At 44.3% G+C, this 15,534-nt stretch overlaps 1 protein-coding gene across 3 annotated transcripts in view; it reads right to left on the minus strand.

Moving 5' to 3' along the window:
• NTRK2 (neurotrophic receptor tyrosine kinase 2) overlaps positions 1–15,534 on the minus strand; it is a 395,961-nt gene that overhangs the window by 176,548 nt on the left and 203,879 nt on the right. The window contains exon 12 of one of the 3 annotated variants that reach the window (XM_047755019.1): positions 830–877. The exons of the other annotated variants lie outside the window; for them this stretch is intronic. Coding sequence (XP_047610975.1) covers positions 830–877 — 48 coding nt within the window. The remainder of the gene's footprint in view (positions 1–829; positions 878–15,534) is intronic. 3 annotated transcript variants of the gene reach the window in all.

Here is a 15,534-nt window from a genome sequence, read left to right on the forward strand (position 1 = left end):
AGGTAAATGGCTCAGAACTGGAAGACTCTGTGACACTAGTACACTTCCCCTGTGTTACAATGTTCCCCAAAACCAATCTTGTGACCGAAATAAATACTAACCAACAGATGCTCAAGATGGGGCCTGATCTTGGAAACATCCAGGCAAGATGCAAAAAGAGTCTGCCTTTTCATGCCTTCTAAGCAATTCCTGTTTATTGTCTCTGTACCCACAGAAAATACGAAACAAATTAGAGGTTCCAAGAGATCACACCTGATTCCAATCCGAGTGATGAGCTGCATTATCTGCACTCATTTGGTGGCTACAAACTCTGCTTCTCAATTGTCAGCACAGAGTCTGAATGCAAGGAACAGAAATGCAATCAAGCGCAAATCACAGCGTCTGGACATTAGTCTTGTCTTGGAAGAGAAGCGGTCGTAAACGAATAGCTGATTTCCCAATTCAGAAGCATATTACTGTTTGGCCAGTGGAAGAAAGTTACCATTCAAACTTCTCCAGACATGGATGTACATGGAGTTGGAGGGGAGATTTGTTTTATTTCCTTAACCTGCTTAAAAATGCAGTAACAAGCTAGTTCTGAGCGACAGTTAACACTTCCCCGTAGCGTTAAAAACCAGTGGGCGTCAAAAATACAAAACCATTTACTGAAGTTGATTGGCAACAGCCATGCCCTTTCTGGAAAATGCTAGGCCTCTTCCTTCAGCAAATCAGAAACCCAGAACACAGGAAAAGGATCAAGAGCTGACAAGGATCAAGCGGGTCAAAGCAGCTTCATCCTATTTAAGCAACACAAACTCATGACTTATCCAAAGAAGGAGGAACTACTTACCAACACCTTGTCTTGATTTTATTTTCCCAAATCCAAACCATGAGAAATCTGAAAACCACAACAAAACATAAAATAAACTTCGAAAGAGAAGCTTAAACCCAAGGCATTCAGCACCGTCCCTTGTGAAATAGCAAACTCCCCCAAAAAAGCTCCACCGGGGGCCAAAGCTTCCCCTCAAACACCTGGAAACGAACCCTTGGATTTTTATGTGAAGATTTATTTCTCATCCTGAGACCACTGAGGTTGGAATCAGATAAGAGACAGCAAGAAGCCTGTCTTGGAGAAAAAATGGCCCAAACCAGGGGCTCAAGGCTCTGAGCAGATTTCTTTCCTTCTCCCCCTCTCTCCTCCTCCTAAGTAGCGAAGCATCAAACAGGGAAGTGGCAGGAGTGAAAACACTCAGGGCATTTGACAAACGTGCTGTGGTTCTCAACTGTGGACGTGTGGGAAAATAATCAAAGAAAACAGATCTTTTTCTGGAGCTAGGACAAGCCGTGCAAAAATGGAACGTGAAATCCTGTGGGAGAACAGACCCTGGGACTGGATGGGGATTCAAGAGGAAAAAAGGCGGGGGGAGACATCACAATTAGACCCGGATGCCACCACCGACTTTGCTGCGGGACAGTGGGCAGCTCCCAGCAGCTCTGCACCTCTTATAACACCAGCTCCACAAGGCACAAGTGGAGAGAGGTTTGCCAAATGTTTGGCGCTCCTCCAATGGATAAAGTCACAGTGAAATGCCTATCTGTGCCCTGGGCCTGCCTGTTCCCTTCTAGGTAATTTCTGCACAGCAGGGAAAGCCCTGGATAAGAGGCTGATAAAGGGAACAGAGCCCAGGTAAGTAATAACTGTTTCTCAGCTCCTTAGATTTGTGGCAATTGTTGCAGGCAGTTAACATAAAAAGCTAGAGAAGAGAAGAAGAGCCCGTTGACAGGAAACAATGTATATGAAAACCTATGCCCAGGCAAAAACGCCTTCCAAAGTTGTTGTCATGATCTTTTTCAAGTACATTTAGCCTTGCCTTCCCTGGTCTTCTACATCTTCAGCTCTAAAGCTGATTTTCCCTTCCGATTGTACTCCTCTGAATGCTTTCTTCCAGGTTTTAAAAGCAGGACGATGGTCTGGACTCCATTCAACGCCAAATTAAGATCCGTCTGCTCTGAAGACCTCATTCACTGGGTCCTCAGCCTAGCAATGCTGAACCGGGCCTCTGGATGTCTTAGTTACAACTAATCCCTTTCAAAACAAAGTGGATTTTCCTACCAATCATTTTTTGTTTCCTAGGTTTGATTTACATTGTCTTACTTAAATCATGGATTGACTATTAGCACTGCTTTTTTTCACTTGAGTATTTTTTTCTAAATCATGTTTCTATCTCACAGAGGCCATGGAAGGGCAAAGCTCTAGTGGCCCCTCACTGGTGACACGTTTCAAAGGATTGTCCCTCATCCCCTATAATAACCATAACTGCAGTGAACATCTTTACACATCGTAGGTGCCCCCATCCCCATTTTCAGAAATCATTCCTCCCAGATAAATCCCAGAAACGGAATTACTGTGTCAAAAGGCGGAAATAGTGTTAAGGTTCTTAACATATGGCATCTAATTGTTCTCCCATGACGTGAGGTCTTGACTTTCACCAACAGCGTATGGGAGGGTGGAGTATATTTCCAATGGGGAAGCTAAGAGTAAGCCATTTCCTGTGTCCATTCTTGCCATTGGCATGTATCCACCTCACTGAACAGAGACCTGGCAAATACTCCCCTCCCACCTGTGCTCCACAAAACCACTCAGCACCCTCCACCCATGTGTCCCAGGCTGAGGTGTGGCACAGGTGCGATAAGAACTGCAGGCATGAAAAGGACAATAATAATACTACAGCAGAAAACATTTGTGTAGTCCTCGTAATTCACCAATGGCGTCTTCCACCCCAGATACTTCTCGCCCTCAGTCCTCAGCCAAACCCTGGAATCCATCCGGGTTCATTAACCAGGGACTGAGACTCAGAGAGCCCGATGGGCTTTGTGAAGTCATCGTAGTGACTGAGGGAGACTCAGCCTTCTGATGCCAAATCCACTTTTTTTTTTCATTCCTTCATGGTTGTCTCAAAAATCCTCCAAAATATTTAGCCAAAATTAGCCAAGTTGACAATGCTACCATCAGGATTCAATTTTATATAGAGAAAAGCACTAGAAGTAGCCATCCATTCCTCATTTATTTATTCAGCAAGCAGAACAGAGGATTCAGGGAGAAAGAGCTGCATGACCTGCCCTCAGGAAGGTTACAATCAAGGTTTGACTCTCGGAGAAGTATGTCCAGGATGTACAGAAACTCAAGGAGGGGTATTGAGCTGAATCTGGGAGGTGGGGGTGGGGAAGCAGAGGAGAGAGTTCACTGTCTTCTAGATGATAGATTAAAATTAGCCAAGAATGGTAAAAAGCAGGGGGATGGGGTGGTGGGCTTCTCACCATAAATAGCCTTGTTATGGCTAGAGTGGGAAGCACCGCATTTGTCAAGGGGCTGATGCAGCTGGAAAGTGGAAAGAAGCTGGGACACATATACAAAGGCCAGGGCAAGAGTTTGCACTTGACAGTGACCATTGCAGGGAGCGCCCTACAAACCAACCCACCAACCAACCTCAGGCCAGGACCAAAAGTGACCTTAGAAAGTGGTTGCAGGATAGAACCAGGATGAGGTAAGAGAAGGACTGAGGGCAAGAGGCTGGTTAAGGAGCCTTCTAGGGGCTGAGAGAACTGTGGTCTGACCTGGGTCATGGAGAGGGGAGACTGGACAAGGAGGGGATGGCTGTCAGGCATATTTAGGGGAATCTAGAGGATTTTGCAACAGATCGAAAGTTGAGGGGAGTAGCGGAGATGAGCAAGGAAGTTCTTGGGTTTGGACAACCAGGTACAGAGGGACACTGCCAGCAGTGTCTCCAAGGACCCTGGCAGGGAAATAGACTTAGGGGTTCAACCCTCAGCATGGGTGTGGGGCACACATCCCAAATAAGGTGACCAGCTGGGGAAAATGTTAGAGGGAAACATCCAGGGTTGGGGCCTCGGGTCTGGAGCTCAGGACACAGGTCTAGCCCTTAATGTGGATCTGCTCGAGTTTAACCAGAACCTAGAGTTTAACTGAGAACAGAGGCTGGATATTGCACCTATGACACATTCCTCCTGGGAGCATAAAACACTGTTGTTGTTTTTTTTTTTTTGTATTTTTTTAAGGGCTAAACCCGCAGCATATGGAAATTCCTGGGCTATGGGGTCAACCCAGAGCTGCAGCTGGCAGCCTACAACACAGCCGTAGCCATATGGGCGACCTACATCTCAGTTCATGGCAATGCTGGATTCTTAACCCACTGATCGAGGCCAGGGATCAATCCCTCAGTCTCATGGATACTAGTCAAGAGTTCTTAATTCACTGAGTCACAAGAGGAACTCCTAAAACACCACTTTTTTTTTTTTTTTGCAGGCATCACTAAAAGGGCACCCAGTTCAGGCTACCTTTTGACAAACCTATTCCTAAATTGCTAAGCTATTTCTAAGTTCTTTTTAACAGTAACACAATCATGACACAAGGAGAGAATATCACCTTTCTTGACCAAAGCCCCAAGTTCCTGGGAAATGGACCAGACCAGGCAGAGCACATCTGCCCTCCAAAAGCTGTCCCCTGTCACTTGTCCAACAATTTTCTCTTGATGGATTCAAGCAGTAGTCTTAGGACCGTAATACTAAATTTCACCCGCAAAATTTTAAGGCTCAAAAGAAACAATTTCTCAATTTCCTGCAATGTTTCACCCATTGGGAGTAGAGTCCTGCCAAACATTCTTTTATTTTCTACTTAATAAGAGACACTTTATTCACTGCAAAATAAAGGGCCCCTTCAAAAGCAAAAGTAGTTGCACTGAGCTTAAAGGAACTCCCCCTTTTGGAATCTAGACCAACAAAGACTCTACATTCTGAAATTAACCAATTAAATTCACCTCATATCGAAGAAAGTTCAATCTTCCCCATCCAGAGAAGAGGAAAGTCAAAAAGAAAATAGTATATGAGCACATTAACAGCTCTAAAACGGGACTCAAACTAAGTAAAATAAATAGCAATAAAGATTGTTTTTCAGATGTCTCTCAAAGGAAATAAAGAAAATTTAGGGGGTTGAAAGGGAATATTTATGATGCAAGGGAGAGAATCAGAGGAAGGAGTGAGAAACAGGCAGTGTGGAAGAAATTTAATCTTCCCTCTGGTGCTGAATCGCACAAACACTAAATGTGATTGCTAGAAGAGTTCTGATCCCAAGAGAATGCCGTTTCTAGATTTTTTTTTTTTTTTAAGTTTTGGAAAAATTGTTTTAGTATGTTAGGAGAAAAAGCAGCTCTTCTGACTCACAAGGAATTAAAATTTGCTGTGTTCTCAATTGAAATGTCTTTGTATTCTGCCTTTCTTTCTTCCTTTTTTTTTTTTTTTTTTTTTTTAACTTTCTAGGGCTGTACCTGTGGCATTTGGAGGTTCCCAGACGAGGGGTCAGATCAGAGCTGCAGCTGCTGGCCTACACCACAGCCACAGCAACTTGGGATCCAGGCTGAGACCTACCACTGCAGCTCACAGCAACTCCAGATCCCTAGCCCACTGAGCAAAGCCAGGGAGGGAACCTACATCCTCACAGATACTAGTTGGGTTCCTCATCACTGAGCCACAGTGGGAACTCCTTCTTTTAATTATTGAAATGTCTTTACATTTTAAGGCAAGACTCATCATCCTCCACCCCCAAGAAAAGCACCTCTACCACTGCGACGATGGAAAGCAACTGGGAGAATACGATTCATTGACAGAAATGCAGTTCACCTCCAACTGCTCTTGGCCCCACCCACCCCCTGAAGGGCAGGTGAGGGAGGCCCCTGGGCTGCAGGGAAAGTGCTCAGTCCAGGGCAGACACCACAGTGCCTGGGTGAGCAGCCACAGACCGCCTATGGCCTCACACAGAGAAGTAGGATGACGGGTCATCGCAGTGGAAAGGAAATGAATGCAAAGGACCGCTCTGTTGACAACATAATCATCTCTCTTTCCAACTGACACATAATCAGAGTGAGTAATAGTTTGCTTTAAATTAATTCCAGGTCCTCAGGGCACAGAACAATGTAGTTTGGGGCCAAGTTTCTACTTCAATTTCAACTTGATCTTTTATTTAAGGACACAACCTTTATATAAGTTCCATCTCCACAGACCAGGAAGAGGGCTTGCTTGGAGTGAAACTCTTTCTGGAAATCACCATTCAAAAGGTCCTGGGTTCTTCCTGACCAGCTTTCATTGGCCCCATTGCCCCCCCAATTTTCAGTGTGACTTATGTCCAATTTTCTTTTTTTTTTCACTTTTTTTTTTTTCCTTTTTAGGGCCGCACCCATGGCATACGGAAGTTCCCAGGGGGGGTCAAATCAGAACTGCAGCGGCCAGCCTAGGCCACAGCCATAGCAATGCCAGATCCGAGCCACACTGGCAACCAACACCACAGCTTGCAGCCACACCAGAACCTTAAGCCACTGAGAAAGGCCAAGGATCAAACCCGCATCCTCATGGATACTAGTCAGGCTCGTTACCACTGAGCTACAGCAGGAACCTCTGATTTCATTAGATTTTCAAATGGTGCTTCATTGCAAAACACTAAGAACTGTTGAAATACAGATAGTTTCAGAGAAAAAGATATAAAGGCATAGATACTCTGCATTTAAATTCTATTTAACTATATTCTCTATTAAGTGTTGAACCTGGATGCTGAGAACCATCTATTATCTCTCACCTAGACTTCTACAGGAAACTTCTAACTAGTCTTCAGCTCCATTCTTTTTTTTTTTTTTTTTGTCTTTTTGCCATTTTCTTGGACGGCTCCCATGGCATATGGAGGTTCCCAGGCTAGGGGTTGAATCGGAGCTGTAGCCACCGGCCTACACCACAGCCACAGCAATGCCGGATCCGAGCCGCGTCTGCGACCTACACCACAGCTCATGGCAACACCAGATCCTTAACCCACTGAGCAAGGCCAGGGATCGAACCTGTAACCTCATGGTTCCTGGTCGGATTCATTAACCACTGAGCCATGATGGGAACTCCTTCGGCTCCATTCTTGCCTCCCTCAAATCTCTTCTCCACGGAGCTGCCAGAGGCGTCATTTTCAAGTATAACTCAGATCACCGCATCCCCCTGCTGAACATCCTTTAAAGGTTCCTTGTTGCATCTGGTGTAAATTTCTAATGATGGCTAGACATGACGTGGCCTCTCCTAGGCCACCCCTCTCCTCCATCTCCTATGAAATGGCCACAGCCATCTCCATCCTGTTCCTGCTCACTCTGCACATTATCTTGCTCCCTCCCAGAATCCTCTGCTCGGACTCTTTTCTCATGCCTTAACCACTTCTCATCCTTTAGATTTCAGGGAAACGACCACATCCCAGAGGGGCCCTGACCTTCTCAATTTAATCTAAGTCTCTTTCTGTCCCCCTCACTCGCTATCACCTCCTCCTCCTCAGCATGGACCAATGAAAGGCCTTACTCTTTTCAGGCATTCTTTCTGATCTGTATCTTTTGCTAGAACCTGAACTCCACAAAATCACTGACTGTCTTAGAAGAGGCTCCCCCATTCCCCGCCCCCATCACCCTAGACTCTGGCACAAGGATTCAAGTGATGGCAGTTTATCAGGAAGGGATCCAGGAACACTAGAAAGGCAGTGAGCTGGTGACCCTGGGAAGGAAGCCCACAGCGGATGTGTTATCCCGCTGGTTACTCTTTGAACAACTAGAGTTCAAATCCCTGGGACACCTGGGTGTACAATGCACTGCAGAGTCTTCCCAGCCCTAGTGTGAGGAGGTTGGGTGGCTTACCCTCTGACTTCCATCTGTCTCTGGCTGAGGGCTTCTGCTAAGGGGAAGCACTGGGGCAGAGTTAGGGCTATTTGCAGTAGGATGCTGGGGGCAACACGGGGATGGGGGGAGCTGGGAGGATCTGCTGGGGCACCAACAGGATTTGTGTCGGGGATCTTTACTGTGTAGCTCACCACCCTCTCCAGGGCCTAGTACAGACCCTCCATAAATACGTGCCAAATGAATGAATGAGAACCATTTTTTTCTTTTTTCCACAGCATGTGGAAGTTCCAAGAAAAGGCCTTACTCCCAGGTCAGGGATCAAACCTGTGCCACAGCAGTGACCCAAGCCACAGCTGTGACGAGGCCAGATCCTTAGCCCACTGAGCCGCCAGGGAACTCTGAGAACCATTTTTAAAAGCATATGAAGTACAGCAAGTCTAATGAAAATTTCAACAGCCAATATACACTCAACATAAAAACCACTCTGTTTTTGCAAGGATCTCTGTTACCCTCTGGATTCATTTGTGGCCCTCCCAGTGGAACCTCGTGTTCCACAGCATTTATAGGAGAGAAATACCCAGAAGGCAGCATGCCAGGCAGGAGTGTGGGTAAAGATGCTGGGCGAGATGTCAGGAGTGGGTGCTCTCTAGACACTGCCAGAAACCAACCGCATGACCTTGAGCGAGTCACTTCCCCCGTGCTAGGTTCCGCTTCCTACTCCATGAAGACAGAGGTTGAGAAATGGCATTAAAAACCCGTTTTGAGCTCTAGCAGTGTATACTACCAATCATTAGGCATATATAACTGGGAATAAATTGCCACATGGCCTTATATAGCTTTCCTGAGCCTGGGTATTTTGGGAATATAAGCTCAAAGGCACTCAGTCAACTGGCCTAGATTTCCTCCTGCTAAATAATATTTATACACTTTGGGGCCATTAGTTTTTCATCTTCAGAGAAGGTCCTGTGCTTTGCAAAAGCAACTTTAAAAAAAAAAAAAAACCAAAACATTACTTATTAAATACTGGCTAGATGCTAGGACACTGACTGGAGATTAGATGTTCCTTTAATTAGAAAAAATTGGTCAGCTTCTACTGCAACATTCAAATACTAAAATCAGACTAAAGTGATTTTTTAAATCCTACAGACTTAAAGTTCAGAAGCCTAGAGTGGGAAGAGATGAAATAGACTTCCTGGGAATGTGGCAAAATGTCCCCATTGCATATTTCAAACATTTAATCTTGAGGAAAAAATGTTGCCAATGACCTCCCTCTTGCATTTTGAACATGAGGAAGAGCTCAAAGAAGATTCATTTGGTCTGTATCTCAGCCATTCACACAATGAAGTGGTACAAAGTGTTGTTGTTTTACTCTATTTTAGTTTTGGTTTTTTTTTTTTTTTGGTGCTTTTTTGGGCCGCACCAGCAGCACATGGAAGTTCCCAGGCTAGGGGTTGAATCGAAACTACAGCTGGCAGCCTATTCCACAGCCACAGCCACAGCAATGCAGGATCCAAACTGCATCTGTGACCTACACCACAGCTCACAGCAATGCCGGATCCTTAACCCACTGAGCGAGGCCAGGGATCGAACCCTCATCCTTATGGATCCTAGCTGGGATCGTTCACTGCTGAGCCACGAAGGGAACTCCTCTATTTTCATTTCCGAAGGCTTTTTCTTGAACTAAGGAGGTCACCCAATCTTCTCTGAGTGGGTAAAAAGAGGAAGAGGGAACTCCCAAAGGTTGGTTTCTAACCTGGAACTTTGAGACAAGCAAAGCAGAGACAGCCTCTGTTGACTGATAAGAGTTGACAGACATGAGAGTCCCATGAAAGCTTTGCCCTCTACCCCCGTGAGAGCTCCAAACACTCTATAAACATTTTTTTTTCACCTGTCACAGCTTCCAACGGGGAAGGCAGGTGATGTCTGTTTGCACACACAGAGAGTTTCCCTCATGCTGTCTCCACGTTGAGGGAAGGACTGCCTAAAATTCACCCCAAACTTCCCTGTCTCTGCAGAGCAATGCTGGTAGGCGCTGGGAGCAAGTCTTTGGGGAGGGAAATTGGCTGATTCTCAAAATCTGAGAAGTGATATCCATGGCCCCCAAAGAGAGTGACAAAGCCATAGCATCTGGCAAATGCTTTCTGTCAAATTCCCCTGAGCTTTCATTTCCATGGAAAACCTTAAGAGTGACTCAGAGCCCTGAGCTGACATGCTCAGACCTGTCTGTCTCTCATGGCCGGTCACCAGGTGAGGCCAAAATGTGCCCTCTGCTTCTCTTCCCACAGGGATTGTCACCACGTGACATGCATTTGGAAATGCCTTGGCAGTTTTTGCTATAGATTCATAGTTATGTTCATGTTTATGTATATATGTGAATATATGAATATATATATATATATATATATATATATATATATATATAAAACTTGCAAATATTTTTAGCTCCTCCAAACCAACATTTGCTGCAACTAATGCAAAGCACCATGCCATGGAGGAAATTGTTCTGTGGTTCTATTATGGAATTTTGCAAGGAGTAGGAGGATGACAGCATTTCCAGTCCAGTCCTAACTCTCATTTTCGGATTTTTTTTTTTTTTCTTTTAGGGCCGCATCCGCAGCATATGGAGATTCCCAGGTTAGGGGTCAAATTGGAGCTACAGCTGCAGGCCTATGCCACAGCCACAGCAACACAGGATCCGAGCCGAGTCTTCGACCTACACTACAGCTCACGGCAACGCCAGATCCTTAACCCACTGAGCAGGGCCAGGGATCGAACCTGAAACGTCATGGTTCCTAGTTGGATTCATTTGTGCTGAGCCATAATGGGAACTGCTTATTTTAGGATATTTTCAATTGGATTCAAATTCTTCCTACCAAACTAGGAACGCGGTGACCTGCTTCATATCACCCTTCAGCACCTCTGTCTTTCTTTCCAGTGACCCTCTGTCTCCCTCCCACCATCCCTCCCAACACTGTTGAATCCAGCCAAGGTCAGGACATGTGTGAGGCTGATACAAGGGCTAAGATGTTTATTTAACTGTGTTACTGCGTGCTCTTCTATTAGGAAGCTCCTATAATGGAATAGAGCATAATAGGATTATATACACTTATAAAGCTGAGTGCCGAACAAAAATAATTGAATCAAATGACCATGAACAGAACAAAATGAAAACCCATTGTTGGAAATGCAATGCCAGTCACATGAATGGACTATTGCCCTGCTTAATACCACTGGACGTGGTTCCACACTGTCAGTGGAAGAAACTCAAATTTGTAAGAAAAAAACTGCATTTCTTTCCTTCATATTTTCCCACTAAATGTTCAGGGTGATCTTTAAGATCCATAGCTCTTCTGGAAACTAATCAAAATCGACTGGCTAGGTCAGTGGTTCTCAAACAGGGCCGATTCTGCCTCCCAGGGGAAGTTGGGCAAAGTCTGGACACACACAGTGAGGGGGGAGAGGACGGGTGATTGCTACTAGCATGTGATGGGTAGAGGCCAGGGATGAAGATAAACAGCCAGCAAATACACAGGACAGTCTCTCCACAACCAAGAATTTAAGCTCCAAAGCATCAGTGATGCCAAGACTTAGAAACACTGGCCTAAGTCATAGACTAGCAGAGGTGGAATTTATCTCCAAATTATTTATTTATTTACTTATTTAATTTTAGGGCCACACCTGGAGCATATGAATGTTCCCAGGCTAGGGGTTGAATCACAGCTGTAGCCACTGACCTACACCACAGCCACAACAATGTGGGATTTGAGCCACGTCTGTGACCTACACCACAGCTCATGGCAACATTGGATCTTTAACCCACTGAGAGAGGCCAGGGATCAAACCTGCATCCTCATGGATACTAGTCAGATCTGCTTCTGCCAAGCCACGATGGGAACTCCTCCTAAATATTTTTTTTTTAATAAATTTTATGGAAGTATAGGTGACTTAACATGCTATGTTAGTTTCAGGTGTACAGCAAAGTGAATCAGCTATTCTTTTTCAGATTCTTTCTCCATATAGGTTATCACGAAGTATGGAACAGATTTCCCCAAGCTATAGAGTAGGTCCTTGTCACCAGTCAACTTTTTTTTCAATTAGAGTGTAGTTGATTCACAGTTTTGTGTCCATTTCTGCTGTATGTATGACTGGGTCCCTATCCCCAAATCTTTTATCTCTGTTAAAAAGACACTCGAGTCTGTCTCAACTCACCATCACTGCAAGAGTTTAGTCTTCTCTCGTGTTATTCCCATGTTGTTACCACTGGTCCCTTTTTTTTTTCTTGGTTTCTCCTATCTCATAAGAAACAGCTACCATATCATCATTTCTGCTGCTCCCAAACACCAAAAAGTGCTGTTCTGCCCCAGAGCAGATAGACGGTGTAGTGTGAAGGGAGACGAACTACAGCTGGACTCCAAGTCTTGGTTTGGGTCTTATATCCACCACCTCCTGCCAGACAGCCCGCAGTGACTTGATCTCTCTAAGTATCTTTCTCAGAGCAGAAATCGCCACCCTGCCCACTGGAAGAGGCTGTTGTAGGATCAAGAAGACGGATGCGTCTGTGAGAGTCCTGTAAGCACTCCCATGTTATATAAACATAGGGGTAAGGAAGTTCCTCCATGACATTCAAAACCTTGACCGTGCCCCAGCTTCATCATGTACGACTCGCCTTAAAAATACCTCCGTTTCCAGCTCAACTGTTAGTTTGCATTCCTTAAATGAACATGCCTTATTCTCCAATGCATTTGTTCAATCACTGGAAAACTGTTCTTTGACCTCTTGATAAATTCAAGACACAAGACAGTGCTGAGGATACAATGAAGAATATAATAAACACAGTCCCTGCATGTCCGTATATGCAAATGCTTCCAGATTTTGTGTCTTTGCACCAGCTGTTTTCTTCTCCCAGAAATGTAACCTTCCAGCTCCATTTTTGATCTCTAAATCCCCTGTGTTCAACCAAATCCACCCTGAAAGTCACTCCATCATGAAGCATTTCTTCATTTCCCAAATCAGAAATACCCTTGTTGACATTTAGGTGGTTGGTCTCTTATGATAAATACCACAGTCTCCACTGTATCAATTATTTGTAAAATCTTATGGCTCCTATTAGACTTCCAGCACTCTGAGTTAAAACAGAAACCTTCTTATTCCATTCTCCCTCGTCTATAACCGTCACGATAGTTACAACAGTGTCAAGCAAGTACTTTAGGCATGGCAGGTACTCAGCCAATATCTCAATTGCTGATTAGGTCCAACTAGAAGGATTTGAAGACAGGGCACGAGACACCCACAGAAATAGTAGGGATTGAGTTGTAAAGCAAGAGACAGACACCTGTGGGAGCCCTCATTGCTGCTGACTACTGTTCTTGTGTTTCCAAGGTACGCTGTTCTTTGCCTGTCAAAGCTCATCTCACTCTGAGGTTTAATTATCTACTTACTTGTTGTAACCTCTTCCCACTGGAAGTGCTTAAGTGCTTTATGAGCAACTGATATTTCTGCCTTGCCTCCTCATTGTCCTTCTCGCATTCAGTACAGTGCCTTGTACATTTTAGGTACTCAGTAAAGATGCACCTTTTCATTCTTCGATCAGGAGCCAAATTTGGTGTAACCTGGGATCACGGTTGTGTTGGACACGGCACTGCTCCCTCCCCTTCCTGGCCCAGCAGAGACCTGGAAACCACCCACCACCATCACCATCTCCAATCCGTGTTGCCTGCTTTTACCAATGCAAAAGGAGTAGGAATGATGTGTCACTTCTAGGCAGAAGATTTAATAGTCACTAGTAGGTCTTCCACTTCCTCTTCATGTTTGGATGAACTATGTTGCACATAGCACACAAGGAGAATAAGCTTCTCTGTTTTAAGGGATGCTTGTTTTGGCTACATATCCTAGCGTATTCTGACTGATACATTAGTGAAGTTCCAAGTGAACCTTAAGAAAAGATAATCTTATCTATAAAAACATCAAGCTTTTATTTTATTAAAAGGACTCTGATATACTTGGTTAAGAGAATGCATGCTCACATATGTACTCTCTAAAGCATATGCAGGTTTGTCATCAATATATAACATATAAATGTTGGTGAGTAAGGAATGCAACAAGTTTCTAAAACCTTACTGTTAACTCACATTATGAAATAAGAGCTATAACCTTGCAAGCAATCCCCATAGAAGGCCATGTCTTTGTTCTGAAGATACTGTCCCTGTTTGTCGCATTTTCAGAGCTCACTGAAAGAGCTTGGGGAATTATCTTTAATTAATATACCAGAGTCTTTAAACTATGGAGATCTTCATTATTTGAGGGGATATTTTGATAGTTTAGCAGCCAAAGATTATCTGGAACCAAGTGTGAAGGAATGTGTGAGTGATTGAGCTGGACCACATCACCATTATTCAAAATGTCATGGGGTCTAATTCTGCAGTCTTAAGGCTCCACCTTTATTATGGAGCTTGTAACTTTGCACTAAAGGCACTTCTGAAAGATGAGCTCCAAAAAAGGCACAAGGTCTCTTTTCTGGTGATTCTCAAACTTTTTCATAGTTCCAGAATCATAACTAAATGTCAGTCCCCAGGAACTTTCTTGGCCCTTAATTCATGGCCATTAAATAGCTTCAACTTGATCGGATGTATGGCTGGGTGTTCTTCTCAGCATTCATTAGAAGCTACCTAAGCATATTTACTCTCAGACTTTAAAGTCATAAAGACAGTTGATTCCTGGTAGATAAAAGCCCACCTAAATGAGGATTAATTAGAGATGCATAGCTAGGGATTTTTTTTTTTTTTTTTGCCTGTTTTCTGAACTGAATTGTATACCTGCAATGTGCATACGCTGAAGGCCTAATCCCCAATTTGGCTATATCTGAGCCTGTAAAGAGGTAATTAAGGTTAGATGAGGTCATAAGGGTGGGGTTTTAGTTTTATAGGACTAGTGTCCTCTCTCTCTCCACAAGGAAAGGCCATGAGAGGACACAGAGAGAAGGTGGCTGTCCACAAGCCAGGAAGAGGGTCCTCATCAGGAACTTTGTTGGCTGTACCTGATCTTGAACTTCTCGGCTCTGGAACTGTGAGCAAATAAAGTCTGCTGTTTCAGATACTCGACCAGTGATATTGTGCCATGGTATCCTGAGAAGACCATTCTGGTTTGTTTTGTTTATTTCTTGTTTTCATTGTTTGGATTGCCATCTTGTATCCACTTCTTCCTCCTCGACTAATCATGATTTTCATTTAGTTTTCCACCTACCCCCAGACAGCCAATGTGATTCACGATGGAACTAATGGCTCAGGCATAAAAAGTCAGCAACATTCCATTCCTTGCCCACAGTGGTTGGCTCAAGAATGGGCACGTGACTAAAGCTGGTCTGATCAAAATCAGGTCTGGGATGTGTGTACAAAGGCTGACGTTAAGTGATGTCCTCATTCCTTCTGGATGGGCATCTTGGAAGGATTAGCATCAGGATTGGATGGAAGTCATCTTTGCAGCTGCCATGAGAGAAAAGTTTGTCTCCGAATCAAGCCAATCTGAGAGAAGAGAGCCCCAGTGTTTGGGCCTTAGCTCCAGCCATATCCAGAGCTTGGTATTTATTCCCTGATGGTATATTTATTGTTCAAGACACTTGTAACTGTTAAGATGCCAAACTACTACAGGGCAGGCAATCGTAGTCTCATTGTTGGTAAGTCAGTCCCTGTAGCCCTGGAGGCTGGATTAAATGGGTGCCACATTCTGAAGTCCTTCCACGCACCCAGGTTTTATTAGCAGAAATGTTGAATCGGCCCATTATGGAGATGTAAATGTCCTGCTCTTCAAAGGCATGTTTGACGGGATGAAAAGCTTTGGGATTTCAATGACTTTGACT

The sequence above is a fragment of the Phacochoerus africanus genome, chromosome 12 (genome assembly GCF_016906955.1).
Source record: "Phacochoerus africanus isolate WHEZ1 chromosome 12, ROS_Pafr_v1, whole genome shotgun sequence".
Lineage (NCBI taxonomy): Eukaryota > Metazoa > Chordata > Mammalia > Artiodactyla > Suidae > Phacochoerus > Phacochoerus africanus.